This window comes from Camelus dromedarius, chromosome 1 (genome assembly GCF_036321535.1).
Source record: "Camelus dromedarius isolate mCamDro1 chromosome 1, mCamDro1.pat, whole genome shotgun sequence".
NCBI classification, from domain to species: Eukaryota; Metazoa; Chordata; class Mammalia; order Artiodactyla; family Camelidae; genus Camelus; species Camelus dromedarius.
Window position 1 is genome coordinate 5,622,793 of NC_087436.1, and position 26,336 is coordinate 5,649,128.

General features: G+C 39.7%; 1 protein-coding gene across 5 annotated transcripts in view; it reads left to right on the plus strand.

Moving 5' to 3' along the window:
- The window catches only part of GRIA2 (glutamate ionotropic receptor AMPA type subunit 2), a 142,833-nt gene that overhangs the window by 54,585 nt on the left and 61,912 nt on the right, over positions 1-26,336 (plus strand). For all 5 annotated transcript variants that reach the window (XM_031463802.2, XM_031463768.2, XM_010994274.3 and 2 more), the window contains exon 3: positions 21,845-22,084. In XM_031463802.2, the coding sequence (XP_031319662.1) occupies positions 21,845-22,084 (240 nt within the window). The remainder of the gene's footprint in view (positions 1-21,844; positions 22,085-26,336) is intronic.

Here is a 26,336-nt window from a genome sequence, read left to right on the forward strand (position 1 = left end):
GTCACTTGTCTTTCTCTTACCCAATAGTCTATTTTGAGATTTATATTTGTCGTTTTATATGAAAATAATGAAATAAAAAAAATGAAAATATTAGTTTTCACTGCTGTGCATGACTCCCTGGGATAGACCCCAGCCCTGCTGGCTTACTGAGGATGGTCTGCTGGTTTTGGCAGGACGAACGAGGAACGTTTTACGTCTCGGTGTGCTCTTGTCTTGCCGTCTCAGGGCAGATGGTGGGGGAGGAGTTACTGCTGGTGTGCCGACCTCTGCCTCTCCGGGGTCTTCTGTTTCATTTTGTCCAACTATTCCTGTATGATTCCTTGTTTTTATAGATTATCAGCTCTTGGTGTCATCAGAATTTTCCCTTTTGCCAATTTGTAGATACGTAGAGGTACCTCAGTTGGTTTTAATCAGCATTTCCCCGATTTTCAGGGTGACTGCACATGTTTCAGATAATGTATAAGCTTCCCGTGTCCCTTTGTAAAGGCAATGCTGTTTACATCAGTCTTCATTTTATATCGCGTTATTTTTCTTTTTCTTAGTGATTTGCAGTTCTTTGTTTAACTAGGATTCGAATCCCTTTTCACTTATATGGCTTGTAGATATCGTGGCCAATATTATGGTTTGCCTTTTTACTTGCTTTATTGTGTTTTTCTAATAAATTTTTATTTTAAAAAACCTCTTAAAATAGTTGAATTAATCTATATTTTCCTTTATGATTTTCTGTCTTGCTTCAGAAATCCTTTCCTACAGTTAATTCCTAAAGATATGGTCCTATATTTTCATCTCTGTTTGTTTGTTTGTTTATTCATTTATTTTCCCACTGACGTACAGTTACCATGTGTCAATTTCTGGAGTACAAGCCCCGTGTCCCAGTCATGCATATATATGAATGGTTTTATTTATAGGTTTACTTCTTTTGCCCACCTGGAATGCTTTCTCCGTGTGTGAGACAGAGCTGTAACTTGAGTTTTCCCTTGTAGTCCATCACTTGTCTCCGAAGCTTCTGACCGAAGATCTCTCCTTTCTCCACTTAGCTGCTGGGTCACTTCCGTTCCAGGGGTTCTCCATGTGTTATCGTGTGAGTTGGTTTCTAAGCTCTGTTCACTGAGCTGCTGGTCAGTTAATAGTTAGAAGTGTCTCATATTTTTGGCTCGCTGCTCTTCAGTAGAACTTCTCAAATTAGCTTGTCTAGTTTCATGAAACCATCTATCAAAATTTTTATTGGATTTTTTCCCTGTGATTTGGGGCAAGTGAGTTAACCACTGTGATTTTCTCATCAATTAGTTATCAAAATGATGAAAAATTGTGGTACCTACAGCATGGCCTACTTCTTTTTTTGAAGAGTTAAGTCGGTTAGAACAGTGTCGTGCACAAAGTAAGTGCCTGATAAGAGTTAGCTATTGCTAAAGATTGTTTTGAAGAGGATTTGACATCTTTATGATACTGAATCTTCTTACCCATAAAAATGGTACATCTTTATATTTTTTCCTTATTATCTTTCAATAAAGTTCATAATTTTCTACATACGTCTTTTATTAGATTCTATTCTTAGGGACAATTATTTCTATTTTTCAGTGGTTGCATTTCATCATTAACAGGCAATTTTATTTTAGCAGACAAACCAATATGATTCTAGATTGAAACCCATTTTCTCTCCTAGTTTTGAAAGTATTCCATTACTGTTCCCCAGTGCTCCTTGCTGCAGTGAGACACCTGCTCTCATAATTCACGCTGCTTTGTAGCAAATCTTTCTTTTTGGATTGGTAACTCTCATTCGTCCCTGTTCTCTGATATACTACAGCTTCGGTAGGTTTTGTGGAAGTCAGTTTATCAAATTAGGTTTGCCTAAATTTTAAATATATATATTTTTATAAATTCTAGAAAAAATTTAGCCACGTCTTTTAAATATTGCCTTTCTCTCCTCCCCTCTATCCTGTCCTGAAACACCTCCAGTCACTCGTGTCACACGACCTACCTCTTTGCTTGCTTTGATGATTCTGAGCGATTCTTTCCGCCTTCTAATTTGCTCATTCTTCCCGGGTGACCTAATAGAATGCTTAATCTTTCCATCGGAGTTTTAATTTTAATATTTATATTTATCATCATGGAAATCATTTTTCTTCCAAATATAACTCTTTTATAGTCTGTTACTTCTTGCTGATATTTAAAATATCCTCTTTACTGTTAGATACTTAAGATTACTTTTCATTGCACCTATGAAATGTATTTTTGCTGATTTTTATATGTCTATTCATCCCTGTTGCTGATTGCTTTTTTCTTCTTATGTGTATATATTTTTCTTTTCTTCTTTTTTTTTTTTTTGGTTAGGTTTTGAGATCATGTTTGAGTCATTCATCTATTGGGACCCCAAGGGTCTTGGGTTTTATTATTTAATGGAGGGACTGGGGATGGGACCCAGGACCTCGTGCATGCTAAGCACATGCTCTACTACTGAGCTGTACCCTCCCCACTACCAGGATGACTGTACATGTATTTCCATGTTTGGGTTTTGCCAGGTGTAAACGGGAATACTGACACTGGTGGCTTGTGTGACCTTTGGCTCTGGATTATGAGGGGTGACTTGTTTTCCACCTGGAGGAAAGCCACATGAGAGACATTTCTCTGTTTCCTTCCTTCGCTGCCTGACCATTCTTCACTCTTTATCCCAGCCTCTCACCTTAGCTGCAGCCAAAGCCCTTCTCCTTCCCCGAATGAGCCGTCAGATCCAGGGTTCTCAGTCATCCTGACAAATGCCCATGAGGCAGACAGTCTTCGATTCCCTGCCTACCATTCCGATTTTCTCTCTATTATTTTGGATGGTTTCTTTCTTGTGGACTCAGCCCTGCATACATAACATATTTAGGAGGAAAAGAAGAGTTTTTCAGACTGTTGAGCCAGCCAGATTGCTGGAAACAAAAGTCAACCCAATATGCTGTAAGAATACTGAAAAAAGTCCAAATATAACATTAGACATTTTTAGGCTCCCTATTTGAGAATATTAAGAAGCAAACCATTGCTTTTCCCAATTTTTAATCATTTCTTCTCCTAACATGAGCAGAGTCATGAAGTCCTGTACTTGTAAACGTGAATGTTCTTGAACTTTGAGAGACGTCTCCAAGAATTTTATCTCTAAATTGGAAGGAACCTTTGAAGTCATCTGGTCTCAGCAACACAGCAAAACAGCAAAACAACAGCCAAACGAAAACTAGTTTACGTTTTTAGGTAATTTTCATTTATCAGACACTGTGCCGAGTACTTTAGTTTTCTCTTTAAACTTATTTTTGCCTTTAACTTTATTTTTAAGACCTCAGACAAGTGCTCGTCCGACCTCCTGGGACGTCTCTGGGCAGTGTGCCCAGAACTTACCATCAATGGCCACCACGTCCTAGAAATGTTAGGGGATTATCTAAAACCCTAGTGGAGAGTGTGTGCTCATCGTCAACTCCGCTCTTTTTACTACAATCCACGTTACCTTGACGGGTGCCCAGAGTGCCCTGCGTCGATCTTACATATTTCAGAAGATCTTTTTCTAAAAGGGAGGTTATGCCGACTTTTTCTCATTTAACAAAGGATTTAACTTACTGTTAGAAACAAGGTGCATATTTTCCTTTTAGTCTCTATTGAAACAGGTACTTATTTTTTTCAGTAATGATGTTGAGGAGATTAGGGACATTTTGATGTGTCAAAAGGTCGCCACATTTAGGATTTTCTCATATAGCCTTACATTTCTTCACCTCATATGATTTTGAGGAATGTTTTGAGTAAATTTGTGTCTTTTAATTTTAAGTGGGAACTTGGGGGTATGTCGGAGTGGCAACTGGAACATTGACCAGATATGGAAGGAAAATAGAGCCTGGCTAGCTTGGGGGTGAAATATTGAAAAGCCTCTACTCTAATTTAAATATTCATTTTTGATGTTTATCTTTCTCTGCAGCCTCCTTCTGAACCCAGGTGAGAAGTGGCAGAAAGTAAATTGGAATCTGCTCTGACCAATCAAATTTGATTTATAATCAAGTCATTCTACTTATGACTGGTCTAAAACCTGTCATAAAGAAAGAAGGTCCACCTGAATGTAGACTCTTTTTTAAAAACATAACTGAAATATGTTCTTTAAGAATTTCGGAGAATAATGTGGACATAAACAAAGAAGGACTTATATAATTAAAAAATGGCTTAGTACCTGAGCTTTGATGAAAGTAAAGAAAACCTGTGTAAGCTTGTCAGTGCCCCCAAGTGTTATATTTTATTTACAAAAATTAAATCCCATGTTACAATAATCTAGAGAGACCAAATTCATAAGACTTTGCCTAGTTATTGGATGTGACTCTGGTGATTAAAGTAGGCGGAGTCCTGCCATGCCTCATTTCAATTTGTGCTAATTGTAGAAATAGATAAGAAAGTAATAGTGAAATATACAGTTTTTAAAAAGCCCTGGGTATGAGCTAAATTCATATACAAATGCTAATCTTCATTTAGTTGGTTACCCTAGAACTGTTTTCTTGGGACTTGTTATAGAAAAGTTACAGCAAAGATAGAATCTACAAATTATAAATATCTATAGATAAAATTTCTAAGCTGGAAAATTTTGATTTGGAAGCATATCAAAGGGTAGCCGGTGTGTATGAGTGTGTGTACACACACACACACACACACACACACACACTGTAGATCCCCATACTAAAAATATATTGTTAGAAAATAGAAATTATATGTTAGAAAATAGAATTAGAAAACCCGCAGAATTATTGCTTGGCTAAGTATTTTTCCTCTGCCTTGCAGCACCTGTGGTGTGCTGAATAATTATAGAACCATATTGATAGTGGCTAAATATTGACTGAATAATTAAGAGGCTGGAGAGATTACTTTCGCTAATTCCTGTTTCACTTAGGACATCTGTCACGACTCTGGAATTCGTCTTCTCGTTTACTGCAGTGTGTTCCCCATGGTTTCTCGAGTGACATTTTCTAGTTAGTTTCAACGTAGGTGGGTTCAAATCCTTGCTCCACCACCACCAGCTGTTGGAACTTGGGAGACGGAACTTCCCAGCCTGTGCATTCTTGGGACGATTAGGTAACTTGATATACATCAGCCCTAAGAGTGCCCGCCCGGCACTGAATTTTTATCTAAGTCTTGGCTAGGACTTCAAAGAATGATAATCATGACTCACTGTACTTATTTCCAAGACTTCCTTTGTGTTACAATGAAAGTGTAGATTCTGGCTGCTGAGTGGTGTGAGCTTCACACACAGGACAGCATATCAGTTTACACTAAGGGGGATTTCACCCTATGAAAGATACTGTATCAGTTTAACAGATAATTTGGCAAAGTTCTAGCAAATCAGCGAATAATTGTGTTTGGTCCTATGCTGGTTTCTGAGTCTTTGAGGGCATGAAATATGTGGCGTAAAATAAAGTTGTACTTATGCACGCGTGTATAGCTGCTTCATCATTGTTCATATTGTCTTGAATGCTCTGCAGGATTAGCACTCGTAAAACACCAGCCTTGGCTGGCCACAGCACTGCTTTCCACCACGATACCCCGGAAGGAACGATTTCACAGGAATAAGCTAGCAGTTTTGTGTGCGTCCTGGTTCAGAGGGTATCCCTTAGCTTACTGCACTTTGGTGCCAGGACTGACTTTGTATCGTTCCCACTGACAGACAATCCACTGTCATCCTTACTGAAGTATGAAATGTACTGTAACTTTGTTCTTGATACATTTTGACATTGTAACATATTGTTTGATTCCTTGAGGACTGATTTGAGAAGATCTGATTCTCCCAGCTTGTTTGCCCCCCCACGTCATCTCCTGGGGACCCTGCAACTCTGGTAGCTCTAACAAAGGCCAGCAGGCAAACTGCGCAGATCAGACGCCAGTAGGGATTTTTGCTTCTGTTTTATTTCTCCACCACTTGCATTCAATTTCGCCACCTTCCGATTGCCATGTCTTCAGTGGACTCTGTGATTTACATCCAAGGTTACATGTGTTCTCCAGAACAAGACATCCCCTCATTTGGATATCTTTGAAATGATGGCTATCACTGAAGTCATGTGAGCCTACTTTCAGTAACCACATGCGGCTGAAGTAACTCATGCTGCAAAGCACCAGATATATACAATGTCAGTATCATTCCTTGCCATTAGCTATTATTTCCTCATTTCTATTTTTTCAGCTGTGTCTTTCATAGGAATTAAACAGTTACTGCAATACTAATTTACCCCTCGCCCTCTGCCCTCTTCCAGAATGCCTCTTCTCAGCCGTTCATTTCTTGTGCACCTCCTTTCATCCCTCTGAATAGTTTTGCTCCAAATTCTGGCCTTTATTAGAGGAGAATTATCGCTTGGCTAATTATTTTTTTCCTTTGCCTTTGTTGCAACTATGGTGTGCTGGGAATAGGGGGTGAATAATCACAGAACCATATTGATAATGACTAAATATTGATGTTATGTAAATTGCATTATATTTCCTCCTATTTTTTTTTCATTCTTTATGGGCCACACAGTTAAGTGAAGAGGAAAGTCGAAACAATCATTCATACAAAATATAGGCTTTTAAAAGGCTATTATGTTATGGAGAAGGAAGAATTATGGACTGTATACAAGAGTTTCATTATATACAGTGCTGAAATACATCTGATCATTATTCAAATTCTCACTCAATTTTCACTGCATGGAAACCAGATTAATGGTATACTTTTTAATTTATTATTATTTGAAGAAATGGAATAGAAATACAAACTAAGAGGAATTGATTTCTCAAGTTAAAATGATCAAGGGTGAGTTGGATAAAATTTTTAGCAAAAAAAAAGGTTTTTTCCACATAGTAGAATCCAGGAGAATCAGACAAAAGCTCATAGAACTGTTTAAAGACTTAAGTGACATCACTAGTCATAAAGGTATCATTTTAAAGGCAATAGCTTTATTAGGTCCTAGCAATATCTAAAATAAAAAATATGAAGAATAAAATTCTGACAATAGTAATAAAGCTGTAAAATATCTAGGGGTAAACCTAATAAGAAGTGTGTAAGGTATGAATAAAAGTGTAAAACTTTACTGAAAATCATAAAACAGTTCTCAGTCAACAGAGGTTGGCTATAAAATGGCTGTTGTAAATGTTAACCTCTGCTAATTAATTTATGTTTCAATCCAAGCCTAACCAAAATTCGGAAAAAAAATGTAAATCAAGAGAGAGGGAAGTTTTGCAAAATGACACTGAAAACAATAGTTATTTCAAAAATGCGTGGTAATTAAAACACATTTTCTTCTTCAGAAATAGACCTCAGCTTTTGTCTTTCAGAGGAATTAAACAGTTACTGCAATAGAATAGAATAAGATACAAACTAAGGGGAAAGCAATATTTAAATTAAAGGGCTTAAAAAATTGAATATCTATGTGGAAACAAAGTTGGATTTCTCCTATGCATAAAATCTGAGTATCAATTTTAGAAGAGAGAGTCATAAAAGGATGATTATGAAACCAAACATAAAAATATTTTGGAAATAATTAGGACGGGAAGTCCTTATTACATGAGACACAAAATCTAGGCGTCACCAGGGAAAAGACTGAGAATTTGGTTACAAGTGTCATTATAAGCGAAGTAAAAGACGAAAGAAAAAGGAAGAAAAAACGTGAGTTTAATGTATAAAGAAGATTAAAAATCAAAATTTAAATAGGAATTTAATAAGAAAATATGCAAAATATAGGAATAGTTAAAAAGGAAAATATAAATATAGATGCACTTTCTTACTAATATTAATGAAAACCCAAATTTTTCTCTTTCTGGCATCAGGACACCTGTGTGTGACACCCCCTCTACCATTTTCTAGAGGTGTTATCTTAGAAAATTACGTAACTCATTTTCAAGTTTTTTCATCTGTAAAATGTGGATGATATTAGAATATTCTGAATTTTAAAAGAGCTAATGCATGACAAAGAAAAGCCTAAGGGTAATGCCTTCTACCACAAGGGTTCAAAAATGTAAGTCGCCATTATTAAAGCAACAGTGAAATGCTGTTTTTACACATTACACGAGTAAGTTAGAGGTTGAAAATATCCACTATAGGTGAAGAACACTTTAAAAAAAAAAGCAAAGAATTTATCTTATTGTGATGGGAGTGTGGATCGGTACCCTGTCTTTGGGTGGTAATTTGATAGCAAGGATCCATTTTATCAGTATTATGTTTGACCAAGCAATTCCACTTTTAATAATCTGTCCTGCAGAAATCTTAGCACAAGTGTCCAAAGACACGTGTACTGACATGTTGCTGCAGCCTTGTTTACAGCTGCAAAAATTTGTGACCATCTAAATACCTCAGTCAGAGAATATTAATGCAATGATGATATATCAAAGCCAGGGAATAATAAGTAGTTGTTTAAAGAGTGAACGATGTCTCTACCAGTGTGGCAATTTCTGTGTCAGATGTCAAAGCGATTCACAGGACAATTATCCAGTGGTCTCACTGATTGAAAACATGACAAATACAGAAACAGACAAACAAAATCAACCCTAATTGGAACCACAAGTGTGGAAGTGAGCCCACCAAATGGCTGCTAACCAGGGCGGCCTCTGGGAAAAATGGGGCATGAAGGGAAATTGTAGCCTTTGAATGAATATACGTGTTGTAACTCATTTGTGTTTATTCTTGTTACTTTTGTGTCATAAACATTTAATTTATGTTATTAAGATAAGTGGAAGGGCTGGAACATCAGTAAATATGAATCCTCCTGGAGGGAATGCTTTTCACACCATCAGTTCTGTCCTTGCTCCTTTTTTTGATGAAGGTGTATCCAAGCAGCTGGGAGACCCTTAGGACAACATCCGAGCAGAGCGCCCTGCTCCCTCCCCAAACGCTAGGTCTTGAGGCTGCTGCCAACCCGGGCACCAAGCTGAGTCCACTGTGCTGATAATTCCTCCAGGTACTTAGCAGTTTAGGGATTCCCAGAGAGTTTCTAAGTACATCCACATAATGGCTCCTTACATAATATTCAAAAAATGTTTCCCCCTTTAATAAACCTTTATGAGTGACCACAGAAGTGCTGGGCGTGTAGATAGAAACCCTCTGACTGACCAGCAGGAAGGTCCCATGAAAGCCTCAGGAATGCTGAGCCTTCAAAAGCAAGAGGGCTGTAGGATCTGATGTGGGAGCATCCATATGAGTAAGGCTATAAAATCAGTCACTTTTTGGCATGCCACTTTAAGAAAAATCCTTTTAAGTAGAAATCTAATTTTTCAATAAATTTTTTCTATTTAAAAAATTTTTTAAATTAAAAAAATTTTGGTTTTTTAAAAAGCATTTCCATTTTAAAAGCATTTTTAAAGCATTTTTATGTTGTATTAAAATTTGGGAGTTTGAGATTTGCAAATATTAGCCACTATATATAAAAACAGATTAAAAACCAAGTTTCTTCTGTGCAGCACAGGGAACTATATTCAATATCTTGTAATAATTTTAATGAAAAAGAATATGAAAATGAATATATGTATGTATATGCATGACTGGGACATTGTGCTGTACACCAGAAATTGATGCATTGTAACTGACTGTACTTCAATAAAAATATATATAATTCTATTTCAATTATATTTTTAAATGTAGGCTTTTAATCCTCAAAGTTAACATGTTTCTTTGGGCTGAAATATCATCAAATCCATATTTGGTAAAAAATAAGTTCCTTCAAATTTGTACACTTTAATGACGGTCAGGTAAGAGAGCAGACATTTCTTGAGGCATTGTGATGAGGAGTGGAGCAGAGGAAATCCCAGTAGCTTAAAGTAGCCATGCACATGAAGTAGAAAAGTAAAACAGTTGAAGAAGGAAACTGGACAAGAGGAAAGGAGAAAGCTATAAAAAGAAAGAAGAGGAAAAGGAAAAAGATGAATAAAGCAGGCAGAGAATGGTAGAAATTAACCTGAGAAATTGTGTTGCATCGCACACTCATTTTCCATGAGTGCGTATGTGGTGAGTAACAAACACGCCCTCCCTGACACTGTGTAGAATTTCTCTTCACTGTTTGGCTGCTCAGGCCCGACTGTGAGCTCAGTGGGACCTTTGGGGGCCTGGAGGCCTTTGAGAGCTGCTGTTAGCCAGAAGCACACAGGTGGCTGGTGTTACAGCTGGAGTTAGAAGCCAGGCCTCCAGACGTGAGGACCGGCATGCTTCACCCATCACGTGGCATCAGAGATGCGGGGCCCAGGACTGACACAGAGCATGAGTTAAGCAAGAATCCACAGTGGAGAGAACTCTGTGTGTTTATGAGGGGCAAATACGTGCCCATGGGATGAAGAATGGGAGTGTCTTTTGTAAACTAGCATCTTGTATAAACGGAGGTAATTCTCTTTCATTTACATGTCCAGAACCCATCATTAAAATTCACTTGAGAGTTATTGCCTATTACTGCCCGTTCTGCTGTTGCTTGCTCTCCCCAGGTGATGAATGAAACCAGAATAAACGTTATAGATTTTTTTTTTTTTCAAGCTGCATATAATGTGGGCCACAGCCATAAACTTAGGACATTTCACCTCACTCAGCAAACACAGTGCGGTCAGGGAGGATGGCTGTTTGGGAGGGGGAAGAAAAATGTGTTATTACAACTTCATAGTTCTCGATTCCCGAGGGTTGCTGCTCTACTAGATTTAGTATTTGGATGAAAAATGGAATAAGAATCTATGCAAAGGAGGAGTAATTTCTCATAGTAATGATTTGTGGCAGGGCTACGGGGAAAAATCATCAGTGAGGCCGTTTATAGAAAATGTCATTGCGGTGAATGTTTATTATTCTCCGTGATGTCTTTGGATCATTTAGCATTTCAGGCGCTTGCTGTAAACTGAGTGTCTGTCCCCGGAACCATGCTGGCCTCTGAGGGACACGTGTAGGTTTTTAAAGAGATGAGAATTTTTTGGATTGAACCCAGGACCTCGTGCATGCTAAGCACACCCTCTACCACTGAGTTATACCCCTCCCCGCGTAAAGAGATGAGAGTTTTATGAGAGGTGCTGAATTCTCAGCTCCCGAGAGTGAAATCTTTCTGTCAATTGATGGGAAAAGAAGGTGCCCCCGTGGATATCTACATTTTAAAATAATACCGCCATTGGAAAGTAGGCAGTTTTACCCCTTTCCATTATGAGAAAAGTATATCAATTTACCTCAATTCTCCAAGACTGAAAGAATTACAGTTCCGTATTTAACATCCTCCCAAATTTTTATATGGAAACCAAATGTTCCATATCCCACGGGTTCCAACAAGTACACTTGTGAAAGGACCAGATGTTGCTTATGCTAAGTGTTCAGGCTTGAGTAACTCCACTGACTTATGTAACTAAGACATTTGAGGTTGTCTTGCTACCTGAGGGTGTTTTCAAGGGCAGAATGTGTCATTGGCTAAATGTCCAGGACAAAGAAGTTGATTTTTTCCTTTAGGTTTTCAGTTGCATCCTGCCCTATGTATTTTTTTCAGGTTAGTAACTTCACCTCTCTTGGTACAACTTTTCCACACATAAAATATATTTTGAAAGCTTAAAGTAATAAGATTTCATGAATATTCGGAAGATTATCTTCTCGGAGTAATAACTGTGGGGTTTTTTCCCACTATAAAAATGGTAGATTAAATTTTGTGCAATTTGATACTGAAGGAAGAAAATATCGTTATGCTATGATTTCAGAAATACCCCAGGGTCAACAGAAGTGAAATTTCATTGTTAGAACCGGTTTTATACCCTTGTTACACAGTTAGTTGAGATCATGTATTCATTCCACAAATATTTAATAACAGACTTGTGAAAATGCCTAAATTGGGTTTTGCAGAGAACACACAAATCACGATGCTTGGGTTTGTTGTCATTCATGCATTTATTTCATGATTTGTATTTCCCCCAGCACTTCTCTATTGTCTAATTTATGTTTATTTTATTTTATTTATGTATTTATTTATCTTTAAAAAATTTTTATTTTATTTTATTTTTGGGGGGGGCAGGTAATTAAGTTTATTTATTTATTTGTTTGTTTCTAATGGAGGGACTGGGGATTGAACCCAGGACTTCATGCATGCTAAGCATGCACTCTACCACTGAGCTATACCCTCCCCCCTCGTATTTATTTATCTTTAATTGAAGTGTAGTCAGTTTACAATGTTGTGTCAATTTCTGATGTGCAGCATCATGTTTCAGTTGTACACGTACTTACATATATTCATTTTCAGCTTCTTTTCCATTCTAGGTGACTACAAGATGTTGAATATAGTTCCCTGTGCTGTACGGTGTCTGTTAACTAATTTAAACGTGAAGGAATTCCTGCAAGGCAGGCAGGGAAGGAATCAGTATTCTCATTGCACAGGTTAGGAAATGCGGGCGCAGGCTGAGAGGCCCCTCTGCCAGGTGGTCAGGGAGGGATGGAGCTGGGCTTCCAGTTCAGGTGCCTCTCCTGCTGTCACATGGATTCCTTCTCACCAGGAGGTCACAGATTCACCACCCCCCCGGCCCCCACACATGTGCACACGCACTCAAACATACTGAGCTTCAAGTCAGGAGGGAGGTAAGGGCAGAGTGCACGCAGGACTCACAATCAGGAAGAATCATGTTCAGTTGACGGTAGGTCGGGAAGAATTGGTATCTAATTACATGACGTTGGGCTGTGCCTTGAGAGAAATAACACTTCATTCTCTGTTCTCACTTAGCTCAGAGTTCAAGGGCAGAGCTAGGCACGTCTCACTCCGGCTGATCTGCAGACACGCAGATTGCTCTAGGGTCACGTGCAGGAGAGGCATGTGACTCAGACCACGCAGAGCAGGTGACACCCGAGCGCTGGAGTGCATTTCATTCTCTGGGCAATGGGAACACAGTGATGGGCTCTCAGCAGGAGTGTTCTATCTGTCACGATAAAAGGGGCTGTTGGGGAGGTCATTGCAGTGACTAGTCAGTAAATGGTTAAAGGCTGCATTAAGGCATTGTCAGCAGAGCTGGCGAGTATAGAATTTGAGATGTCGCATGGGCAGTATTTGGTGACAGTTTGCACTCTGAGGGTAAAGGAAGGGGAGAAAAGATGGGTTTGATTGTTTTTATTGAAGTATAGTCAGTTTGCAATGTCATGTTAATGTCTGGTGTCCAGCATCATAGTTCAGTCATATGTACACATACATATATTTGTTTTCATACTCTTTCTCATTCTAGGTTACTACAAGGTATTGAACATAGCTCCCCTGTGCTACACACGAACAGTTGTCTTAGGGAACGGGTGAATTTTGTGCTAAAGGAAATGGATGAATAAAATCCTGGTGCACGATGAATAAACAGTTAATATCAACATGGGCTATAAGAAGGGCGGTCACGAGAGATTTATTTGGGGCTTACTAGTTGTCAGCACTGTTTCAGCTTTTTTTTTTTTCTTTCATATGGTCCCATCCCAAGTTACATATTGGGTAATATTATTACCATCTTTTAAAGTTGGCTGAGCTGAGACAGAATGAAATATACAACTTGCCCAACCAAGTCAAAGTAGAAACTAGCAAAGCCAGGGTTCAATCCCTGGCTGGTCTCACTTTTAGCCTCTACAACTGCCACATCTAAGGTCAAAGCCCAAGGTCCTGGGATACGGGATGGTAACTTTTTTATGGGGTTTAGCATTTAAGATGAAAGTTATAGGATTTTAAACAATGTAAGACAGTGATATTTTATGCATTTCTTTTTCATTGTTTCATTTTTTTTTTATTCTGGAAAGCTCACACTTCAGGTCTTGAAGTAATTTAACATTTCAGTTTAAAAATCATACTAGCAAAGAAATCAGTAAGAAATACTTATGAAAATACATGATTTAAAATTTAATCATATGCAGTATACATTTACAATATATATGGTCCTATATATCCATATATAGAGCAGATGATATATTTGCTGCATAATAATATGCAATATATTTTCAGTGTGTATTTTCTCAGTGAATAAATAAACGAGATAATTGTTGTAATGATTCAGGCTTGGGAAACATTTGTACACACACACACACACACACACACACACAAATGGAATCTGACTTTGTTAAAAGGGCTGAGACCACTAAGAGAGTGTAAAAAGAGAAGATAAATGATTGGAAGACTGATACTTGGAGAATGCCTTTATGTGGTGTTCTTTAGGAAGGCTAGCAAGACAAGGACATGAGTTAGAGGAAAGTGAGAGAGGGGTGGGGAAGAGTTTAGTTTGGCAGAACCAAGGAGAAAGAAAAAGAACATTCAGGTGCAAGAAACACTTAAGAAATACACTATACAGGCTTCATATAATTAGGGACCTTACCTGTCACGCAAAATACTGTCTCCTCATACCTGGAAAGGTATTCTGAAGTATCAAAAGTCAATTGATTGCAATAGTTATGGTGCCATGAACAGAAAGGGAAAATCAATACAAAGACATGATTTGTAGGATAATGTTTTCAAGTTTTCTTTCCTTGTTTTTATGGAATTAGTCAGAATGATATAGAGTTAAAAGTTATGCAGTGGGTACCACTGGAGAGTGAGAGATTAGAGTTAAGCTGTCGACTCCAGCTACAAACGTACTATATTGAGGTTGAGACCAAGATGGCAGACGCAGTGGGAGGATGAAGGACTCACTTCCAACCACAAACACATCAAAAATACATCTACAAGAGATAAGCAACAAGGTCCTTCTGTACAGCACAGGGGACTCTATCCAACATCTTGTAGTAACCTATGGTGAAAAATAATATGGAAAGGAATATATGTGTGTGCATGCATGACTGGGACATGATGCTGTGCACCAGAAACTGACACATTGTAACTGACTATACTTCAGTTAAAAACAAGTGAAAAAATACATCTACATGTGGAGCAGTTCTCACTGAAAACTAACTGGAGACTGACGGAAAGACTCTTCTGCAACTAAGGGTGTAAGAAAGATCCACGTGGAATCAGGCAGGAAGGGAAGAGAAGTGATCAGCCAGGGGCCTGCCCTTGGGAGGGGGCACAGAAGTGGGGGTTACATGAGGAGAGATCCTCCCTGGGGGAGGTGAGGGTTGAGCCGTGTATTGGGTGCCCTGGCCCTAGGGTTTGATACCAGGAGGACAAGTCCTCTAGGCTGGGTTGAAAACCAGGGGGACTAACATCCTAACAGGATGGCTGTAGGAACCTAGGCTCCCTCCTGAAGAGCACCCTCCTGCGTACCTACACAAGGAGGAGGAAGCAGATTGAAACTGCAGGGCACTCCGGCCAGTTTTCTGAGACCACTCAGCCCCGCTTGCTGCGCAACATAGCTCCACACGAGGGCAAGGGCTGCCCCGACCAGTCGTGAGGGATGGAGGCAGAGGTGGCTCAGACCTGGAATGGCATCTGAGCTGGGTGAGGGTGGCCATTACTGGTACTTATGGGGGCAGCAGATCAGGAGCAATCTGGGACTCTGGGGCTGGGGCCACTACAGCCCATGCCCAAACCCAGGCTGAGTGCCCACACCAGACCCTCTCACTGCGGCCGTGCTGCCATAGGGGGCGATGTGCCAGTGCTGGGAGGGGACAGCGCACACCTAGAGACGACGGAGCCAACTTAGACCTAACCCTCGGGGCTTCTGCTCCAACAGCTGGGGGTCTGACCCTGCCCCCAGTAGGACGGTCTAGGCTCCTGAGGTGCAGAGAAGCTGCACCTCACACCTGGCACTGGCTCCAGCCCCTCCAACCCCAGCCACACCTCCTACCAAGGTGGTAGATGCCAGCACTCCCGGCCAAACGTGACTCATGCTCACCCACGTCAGACCCGGCTCTCCCACCAAAGCCAGTGGGCACACACGGACTGTGTAGAGGGGCTCCCCAAAAAGATACCTTTAAAGACCAGAAGAGGTGACTATTTCACCTAGCTTCATAGAGACAAAGAAAGTTCAGCAGAATGAGAAGACAGAAGAATTTGTTTCAATTGAAAGAACAAAACTCGTAAAAAAACAAGAGTAATTCACCAGATAAAGAATTCAAAGCATTAGCAGTAAGAATGCTAATTGAATTAGGGAGAGGACTAGCTAAACACAGTGAGAATTTTAACAAGGAACTAGAAAACATCTAAAAGAACCAGTCAGAACTAAAGTATACAGTAACTGAAATGAAAAACACACCAGAAGGAATTAACAGTAGACTAGGTGATACAGAAGAATGCACAAATGACCAAGGTGATGGAATACAAGAAATCGTCCAGGAAAATGTTGATGTGACGACCAAACAGATGGAAAATATACTGTATTCTTGGATTGGAAGAATTAATATTGTTCAAGTGACCATACTACCCAAGGCAATCTACAAAGTCAGTGCAATCTCTATTAAAGTACCAATGGCGTTTTCCCCAGAATGAGAACAAATAATTTTAAAAGTTAAAATTTGAAAACATACAAACAAGATTTTGATGAGTAAATTAGCTAGATCTGAGGAAAGACTGATTGGATTTAGTGTTTAGGAGCTCACTAGAGAAATTTCAGTAGGAAAATCGAGGTCACTGTTTACAAGGAGGTAATGCCGGAAGTTGCGTGATGGAAGATGAGGGAGATTTTCTGTGGTCTCCGTATTCTGAGGTCAGGATTGCTTGTTGGTGCCGTTTTCAGCAGACTTTGCACACCCTGCAAAGCACCATCCCTGCTTACGAAGCAGCCTATGGGTTCCATAGACGTGAATGGTAATTTGTACATTAAAAAATGTAAAACGAAAATAAATCAAGCCCTGTGCTTCTCCCTTTCTACTAACCATGCAAGGTTCTCCGATTGTACCGAGGATGCTACATTAGCAGCACCAGTGAGCAGAATGGCCCAGGAGAAAAGATGTGAGTCGGATGCACCATCAGTGTTGTTATTGGCTTTCATTGTCTGGGCTCGCAATAAGAAGTGGAATAATCAGCAAGTTACTTGGATCCCGGAGATTATCCTTCCTGCTGTTTGACCTAAGGTGTCTTTTAAAAGCACTTGCCTTTGCTGAGCTTCTCAAAGTTGAGATTAAATTTTTAATTATAGTCATACTGATCGAGAGCATCTTTGTTTAATATTTTACAATCAGTTTGGAGTTTTAAGACACAAATGCAATTCTAATACTGATTAGCCTAATCATTCAGAAATTCAGACTAGTGTTTCACGGGCAACTGCATGGGTCATCAATCTCGAGGTGAGACCGAGACTTTTCTGCCCCTTCTTCTGCCTCCAGAGGTGACCCAGAGAAGATGGCTATGTATGGAGTGTGGTATTGTCTCACTCATTTTAAAAAGTTGTCTTTGAAATTGTTTCCAGAGCTCTGACACACTACCTGAATATTCTCAGTGCTAGTAAATCTCCCTCCTTTGAGGATGGATCGGAGGGAGGGACATGGCTTTAAATTTTGGAGGATTGCTGGGCAATGAGGTAGAGGTGAAAATGAGTAATGTTATTTCTAATCAGACGAGGAGTCCTTTGAAAGGAGTACATGTGTGTCCTTGTGTGTTGCATCAGCGGGGTCTTGGATCCCGGCTGGATTGGGAGAACGTCTGCAGCAGAATGCAGACCCTCTTGGGTATTTTAGGGATGGAGTGTTCAGAGTGTGGCTCTCAGTTCATCTTGAGATGATCACAGTGGACTGGGTAAGCAACATCCCTGAGGCTGAGTCAGCATTCTGGCTGGTTCCTGGGGGTAAATCTCAGTGAAAGCCTTATTATATTTGGGGACAGGGACGGTGATGGCTGTGTGGTAAGGAGAGGGAGGTGGGTGATGTTGACCAGATGGCTGTTAGTTGTTTGTGTGGTAGAGGGACACTGAGAGAGAAATACCCAGAAAACTAGAGGACAGGCAAGGAGATAGTTGACTATGTGTGATGCAGTGATACAGGCAGGGGAGAAAGTCAACAGAGCAGGGACAACCAGGAGAGAAAGGCCACTGTTACACAGTCATGGTCATTGGACAATTAGCTGAATTGCCTGGAAGAAAAAAAGTGCCTTCTGAGTTAGGTGAATTGTAATTTCTTATGAAGTTATGTACAGTTTGTGCCTGTTGTGGGGCCAAAGCCAAGTGTTTCCAGATGGCCATGGTAACCAGGAGGCCCCTTGACGACTCACTCCAGAGTCTAACACAAATGGAAAAGGAAAGGCATGGCTCCTTATTAAGAGCATCTGTGTGTTCAAGCCCGGCCATCCTTTGCCAGGCCTGCTGTTCCCAGCCCAGAAGCAACTTCACTGCAGACGGGAAGAGGAGGTCTCATGAATAAATCATGCCGCCCGATATTCCTATAGCTTTTAGATGACAGGCCAACTCTGCAGGAAATGAAATAAAATAGACCCAGAGCAGATTTTATAGCAAGTGCTAATTTTTCTGTGTCATATGGAATCAATAATTTCTGAACAAACTTGAGGTTTAAGACACACATGTCAATACACATATATCCATGTATACAGTAGGAGATCACGGCTGAGTTTGCCTAGAAGGGTTTCAGCAATGGAAGGGCTTCTCCATGCATGTGAAGAGTGAGCACAGTCAAACACCGGCAAGGGTGTCTTCAACCTCTGTACTCAGACAAGGACAAAGATAAGACAAGGTCAGGCATCTCATCTTTGCTTTACGCTGAAGTATTTAAATGTGAAGAAACACATGCAGGTATTTTCCGAGATATATTAGTCTATTCTGCAGAAAATTAGTAGTAAGGGAGCTGGCAATTGATACATTGCACAGACACAATCTAGAAAGGCAGAGATGAATTGAAGATTAGTAAATATTTAGAAGAAAATGGGAAAATTTGCTGAATAAGGGCCACTCAGAGAAGTAGCCAACCTTGCTTTCCTTTTGTTTCATATAACACAATAGTCAGTAAAAATCATTGCCTGTCATGTATGGTCTGCAGTTGGCTATTAGGATGTGCATATATTTTAGCAATGCTCTTACTCATGAAACAAGTCCATTTCGTCTATAGACCGTTTATTTTTGTGAATATGATACTTTTGGCCTCATCCTTTCAATGAGGTTTAATTAATTTAAAATAATGCTCTGTATTACGCTCTGGGTTGTTAGATTATGTTACTGGATAGCTGACTTTCATATTTTGGATTGAAGTCAAGATGAAAAAATATCAACTATTCATTCACCCAAACATGTGGTTGACTTGCACAGGTTGTCTTAAACACTGGGAGGGGGGCTGGTTTCCATGGTGCATTGCAGGGGATTAGTCTTGGATAAATTAACACTTACTTTTCAGAGAGATTTGACAAGACTGTGTTTCAAAAAGTTATCCTGGTTATATTGTGGAGAATTGAATGCAGGGGGCATAATTAGATGAAGGAGGAAAGTTGGGTAGGTAGTCCAATTATCTGAATGTGGGACACAGTATTATCCATCAGTTAAGAGTGTCGACTCTGAATCCAGACTGTCTGGGTTTCAATACAGCATCTCCCACTTACTAGCTGTCTGAACTTGGGTAAAGCCACTTAATTCCCCTCTGTTTTAAATTTCCTATCAGTAATTTGGGATTAATAATAGTTCCTACCTCAAGGGATATCATGAGAAATAAATGAGTTAATGTACCGTGCCAGGCCACATGGCAAATACAAGGTGCATACTATGTGCTGGTGGTGCACTAAGACGGTTGGCGTATAGACAGAAATGAGTAAGCCACATTGGAGTCTTTCGGGGTGTTAGAATGACCGTGACTCAGTGATGGTCTGACTATGGGGGAGGGGCTGGAGAACACAGCTCCCTGACATACAGATATTGGCAGAGGACAAGGGACTCTGGGAGTAACAGGGACTTCCAAATAAAGTATTATCTTTCTAAGAATGATGACCCCAAGCCAAAATACTTTGGTAACAGTTTTTGTTCTGTATGGAGTAGAACACATGGGATAAGTTAAGTCTGTGGAAAAGATTAAAATTAGGAGCTCTGAATTTCACTTAATTGACTGAGCCACGCAAGGTGAGCGATGTACGTTTCAGGTAACACGTTCCTGGGTCTCTGTGTGAGATGTGAGTCTTGTATCCATCTTCTCTTAAAGAGGTTCTGGTCAGCATCAGAACTTCTCATAAGCATGCTGATCTTCTAGTAAAAAAGCATTATTAATGCAATAAAGCTTCTTAAAAGAGTCAGATAATATAGAGAATGAGTTCTTATGAATGTGTATAAATCCCAGGGAATTGTAGACTGTTCTTATAACTAATGACTTTTACTTGTACTTTTTTTTTAAATGGGGCTGTCCTAAAATATGTTTACACTTACGTAGTTTGTTAAATCATGTGTATTTTCTTTTCTCTTTTTTTCTTCTTGTTCTACTGAGGTATAATTGACATACAGCACTGTATGAATTTAAGGTGTACAGCACAATGACTTGACTTATATATATTGTTAAATGCTCACAACAGTAACCTTAGTGAACATCCCTCATCTCATGTACAGGAATAAAAGAAAACTAAAAGAAAAAAAATGTTTCCTTGGTGATGAGAACTTACGATTTACTCTCTTACCAACTTTCATATGTAACACACAGAGGTGTTAATTATGTTAATCTTGTGTGTTACATCCCTAATAAATTATCTTATAACTAGAATCTTGGGCCTTTTGACCATCCAGTTCCCCCCTACCTTCCACCTCTGGTGACCACAAATGTGACCTTTTTTCTGTGAGTTTGCTTGTTTGAGTATAATTGACCTACAGCATCTGTGTTAGCTCGTGGTGCACAACATGGTGATGTGACATTTCTGTACATTACAAAATGATCGCCATGTACATTTCACCCCCGACTCATTTATTTTGTAACTGAAAATTTGTACCTCCTGATTTCCCTCACCTATTTCTCTCATCCCCTACCCTCTCCCCTCTGGTAACCATCTGCTTGTTCTCTGTATCTGTGACTCTCTGTTTCGTTATGTTTGTTCATTTGTTTTGCGTTTTGGATTCCACATATACATGAAATAATACAGCATTTGCCTTTCTCTGACTGACTTATTTCACTCAGCACAATATACTCTATGTCCATCGAAGATTTTATTATTTTTTATAGCTGAGTAATATTCCAATGTGTGTAAATATATATATATATATACCACCATATCTTTATCCATTCATCTGTTGGTGGACGCTTGGGTTTGTTCCATATCTTGGTTATTATAAATATGCTGTTATGAACATGGAGGTGCATATGTTTTCTTTAGAAAAATGCCCAGAAGTGGAATTGATGGATCGTATGGTAGTTCTATTTTAGTTTTTTGAGGAACCTCCATACTGTTTTCCACAGTGGTCACACGACTTTACATTCCCAGCAACAGTGCAGGAGGGTGCCCTTTTCTCCACACCCTTGTCAGCATTTGTTATCTGTGGTCTTTTTGACGATACCCATTCTGGCAGGTGTGAGATGCTATCTCATTGCAGTTCTGATTTGCATTTCCCTGATTAGTGATGTTGAGCATCTTTTCATCTGCCTGTTGACCGTCTGCATGTCTTCTTTGGAAAATGTCTATTCAAACCCTCTGCCCATTGATAAATTGGGTTGTTTTCTTTTTTGATATTGATTTCTATAAATTACTTGTATATATTGGATATAACCCCTTATCAGATATATGAACTGGCAGTATCTTCTCCCCCTCAGTAGGCCACTTTGTTGATAGTTTTCTTCGCTGTGCAAAAGCTCTTTAGTTTGATGTAGTCCTATCGCCGGAATCATTTCTCTAATGCTTTATGATTCTTTGAATCTCTCAACTAGGGTGCTAAGTAAATAAGTGCTCATAAATTTGATGAATTATTGATGTCAACTCTGTATTTTTTCAATTTGTTGATTCTTTGGTATTTTATACAAAAAAAGGCATTAAGTTTCCAGCAAGTCCGTGCGATTGTATGCCAACCTCAGTGATTATCTATTCTCTTTTCCCTGTTCTTCTAGTCTGCTCCCAGTTTTCAAGAGGAGTCTACGCTATTTTTGGATTTTACGACAAGAAGTCCGTCAACACCATCACGTCATTCTGTGGAACGCTGCACGTCTCCTTCATCACCCCCAGCTTCCCGACAGATGGTACCCATCCGTTCGTCATTCAGATGAGACCTGACCTCAAAGGAGCACTTCTTAGCTTGATCGAATACTACCAGTGGGACAAGTTTGCATACCTCTACGACAGCGACAGAGGTGAGTGACAATACCTGGTCTCTTTATGATGGGTCAGACTCAATGCCCACCCTTGATGCTTCCATGTAATGCCATAGAGCTCCGTGAGTGTATTAGGAGAAAACCAAAGCAGACTCATGGACGTAGAAAACAAACCATGGTTACGAGAGGGGAAAGTAGAGAGGGATAAATCAAGGGCTGGGGATTAGCGGACACACGCTACTATATATAAAGTAGATAAACAACAAGGACCTACTGTATACCACAGGGAACTCTATTCAATCTCTTGTAATAACATATAATGGGAAAGAATCTGAAAGGAAAAAACATATATGTATGTATATGTATAACTGATTCGCTTTGCTGTACACCTGAAACTAACATTGTAAATCAAGTACACTTCAATTAAAATTAAAAAAATAAAAAAGCCCAAAGGTAACTTGGTTTCATTATGCTATAAATGAATAATACAATTTGAAACCTGGGAAGTAAACTTAGAGTAAAATAAACAAAAAATCATGAGTGTACAATTTACAGAGGTAGACTGTGTTCACATCATGCCCTGATGTGCAGTTGTAATGAAAAAAGCACTTCCTGGCACCAGCAGCTGAGACCCTATGATGACTGTTATTACTAGTTCAAGGTCAGTGAGGTGACTGCCTTGGAAATCGGTTTGGGTAAAATTGGAATAAATATATGAATAAGAACTACAAAAATTTATATATATGAAAGATTTTCACAAGCAAAAATTTTATCAGTCAGGGACAGTTATTATTAATTTTGCTTTAGAATGAGATCCCTGAATCTCAGAGAATGTGAAAGACTTTCTTATGACCCATCCACGTGTGGGTCAGCTGAACTGAGGTCTTTTGACAGTAGACTCATGCATGGCTTTTTCACAACTCTGTACAGTTATGTTTTTGAGACATTATTTTTTTTTAGGAGGGTCTTAATTAGGTTTATTTATTTATTAAATGGAGGTGCTGGGGATTGAACCCAGGACCTCGTGCATGCTAGGCTGGTGCTTCACCACTGAGCTATGCCCTCCCCACCGTGCAGTTGTTAATGATGAGACATTTTGGACTAACATGCCAATTGGATAGAGTCTTGCCTCATTATACTATTCTTTTTTTTTTTTTAGCTGGGGGAGGGTACTTTCTTTGTGTTTTCCGCATCCCTTGTTGTGAAGTTTGGTATTAGCAGACCTGACTGACTGACCTGTCATAGACTTCCAGATATTTTTAACCATTCCTGGGTCCATGATTCTGTTTCAGTGGGTCTGTGTACGTCCTAAAATCACATGAACATTTCATGCACATAATAATAGGTGGCTTTTCTCCAGAAGGCACCCATCACCAAACTCAAAAGTAATGAGAACCACTATTGCACAAATCTGGAATGGTCCCCACATACCAGCCTGTCCAGGAAGCAGCTGGCTTTGAAGGTTTGGGTGGAAACCAGAAACCTGTTTCTACCAGGAGAGGGCACCCTGCTAACCTGCAAGGGCAGATGAGGAGAGAGCCGGCCGTCAGCCCCTCCTCCAAGGATCAGTTTGGAGTCTTGGCTGCAGCAGTCTGGCTGGGCGTGCTCCAGCCCGGTGTCTGATTCTCTGTCCTGGCCTCCAGTCCTGAGAATGAGGACCCTACCTGGAAAAGCCAGTCAGCGGTGTACAAACTGAAAACACAGCTCTGTCAACAGTCAGCAGCCTTCCCCCTCTGTGGAGAAGGGAGTGAAAAACTCAAAACACAGAACCGTTGAGAGTACATACGGATTCCAGCGTGCTGGAGGACACTGGGGCATCCTTCTCGGTAATGTGATAAAAGGGCTCAGGACACTAGGCTTCTCAGAGTCCTTCCTCTTGTCCTCTGCTGAGTCCTTCAGTCTCCTATGTTAGCAGAACCAACCTGAAATCTGGGAGGATTGTTAATACACCTTTCACTCTTGCCTCCTCTTTTTAAAAATTATTTTATTTTTAATAGTTTAATAAAAGTATAGTTGATTTAGAATGTTTCAGGTGTACAGCATAGTGATTCAGTTATAAGTGTATATATATATTCTTTTTCATTATAGGTTATTATAAGATATTAAATATAGTTCCCTGTGCTGTACAGTAGGACATTGTTGTTTATCTGTTTTATATATAGTAGTCTGTATCTACTAATCCCAAACTCCTAATTGATCCCTCCCTCCTCCCTGCTTTGGTAACCATAAGTTTGTTTTCTGTGTCTGTGAGTCTGTCTCTGTTTTGTAAACAAGTTCATTTGTATCATTTTTTAGATTCCACATATAAGTGATACCATATGGTAATTGTCTTTCTCTGTCTGACTTTCTCCACTTAGTGTGATCACCTCTGGGCCCATCGTGTTGCTGACTCTTGCCTCCTCTGGATAGGATCCCTTCCATCTAAATATCTTCTATTTCTCGATAATCTCCTTCGTCATTGTCACGCCTCCAGGCCAAGACACCACTGTGTGTCCATCCTTCATTTTCCATTTTCACTTTTGTTTGTCTTTCATCCATGTTCCGTAAAGTGGCCAGAAGTTTTGAATGCTTGTAGTGCTTTTCTGACCACACCACTGCCTTGCTTAAAACACTCCAGTGGCTTCTATTAGAATGAGGGTAAAGTTGAAAATTCTTCACAGGACTCTAAGGTCTTACAGTATCGGGTTCCTGCCTGATAACTGAGTGTCCTGCTCGCTCAGTAAGCTAAGTCCATCTCAGTAACCTTTCACCGTCTCAGATGCACCGGACACCTTCACCTCGAATCTCTGCACGTATTTCTAAATCTTTCTCCGTCAGTTTCTATCACATTTCCACGGAGATGCACTTTACCTCGTCATTCTCTCTCAAAGCAATCTCTTCTTTTCCTATATAGTGCTTATCAGAATTTATAATTAATATTGGTGTTCATCCTTTCATCCAAGAAGTGCTGTTCCACGTTCCAAGGACGGTTTTAATCACACAGACCAACTTCTCTTCTCATTTAAGATCTGGCTGTAAGCCCCAGGAAGGCAGTGCCCAGACAGCACCCACTACGCGTTACTGTACACACAGTGCGTAAGTTAACGCTGGAACAGCCGATAGTCAGTAAATCGTGTTAATAAATGAATGAGTTAAGCGTGTATGTCTTTTAAGTTTGAGATGATAATAGAACTTGAATCCTGCTTGCTAAATCGAAGGATCAGAAGATGAATTCTTTTTACTCTTTGATCGGATGGAAGGTGGCGTTTTTCACTTTAGAGACACACGTCACCCGCACTATGACTCCCTCTAGGTGAAACTGAACTTTTGAGATAATTCAGAGAGACAGCAGCTGACGTAAATACTAAAAAGAAACTCCAGTATTTGAAGAAAGAGAAGCTCTGGGAAATAAATGATCCGATGGTGATGGATGGGTGTATGTACTTGTGCAAAGAACCTGAGACATTTCTAAGTGGTTTTATTAGTACTTCAGAAATATTAAATGAAATTGAAGTGATGAGATAATCTCCAGTCATTGAGCAAATTGATTTGACTTCAAGCGCATCTGCTGAGAGAGGAACGTTAGAGTGATAATATTAAGTAATTGTATCTTGAAGCTAAAAATGACTTACGGATTGATTCTCAAAGTGTTGCCTAATGACTGCTCACGTGTCATGCGAAGCGTGTTACGCTGGCCTTTCACCCGGATCTGTTTTCACAGATGAATGTGTAAGACTCAGAATACTAGCAGAAGACTTGACCCTTATGCAGTGTTTTGCTTGGCTCGTGGAAATGGGATGTTTGCTTTTTGATTTTTTTTCTTACTAATGACCTGATTTTTGTAGCTTTGCTGGCATACCACAGGTTTATTCAGAGGTTCACGCACGAACTGTTTCTTTTTCCCTTTGGTCCTTAACCCAGTTCTCTTACACTGCAGGGAAGCACCTCCTTGTTTTGGTGGTACATGATCTGAGGATGAATCTGTGTTTGCCTCCCAGATGACGCATGCTTTAAAATGATTTTGTCTTTCAATTTCTGTCTCCATGTGCCTCCATGTCCAACAGCTTGGTCTGCTTTGGATGTGGGTCTCTTCCTACTTCCTTGACTGTAAGATTTCTGTCTGTCTGTTTTTAATAATCTTAAGGCTAGAAAAGAGATCATTCAGTCAAGTGAATCAAATCAAGGGTTTCAAGACATTAGCAAGGTCAAAGGGAAATCAGCCCAAAAATAATAAAAACTTAATAAAAATTAGAAATAGAACTGTATTAATTGAATTCTGAAGCATATCTTAGATTTAAAAAAAGTTTTATAG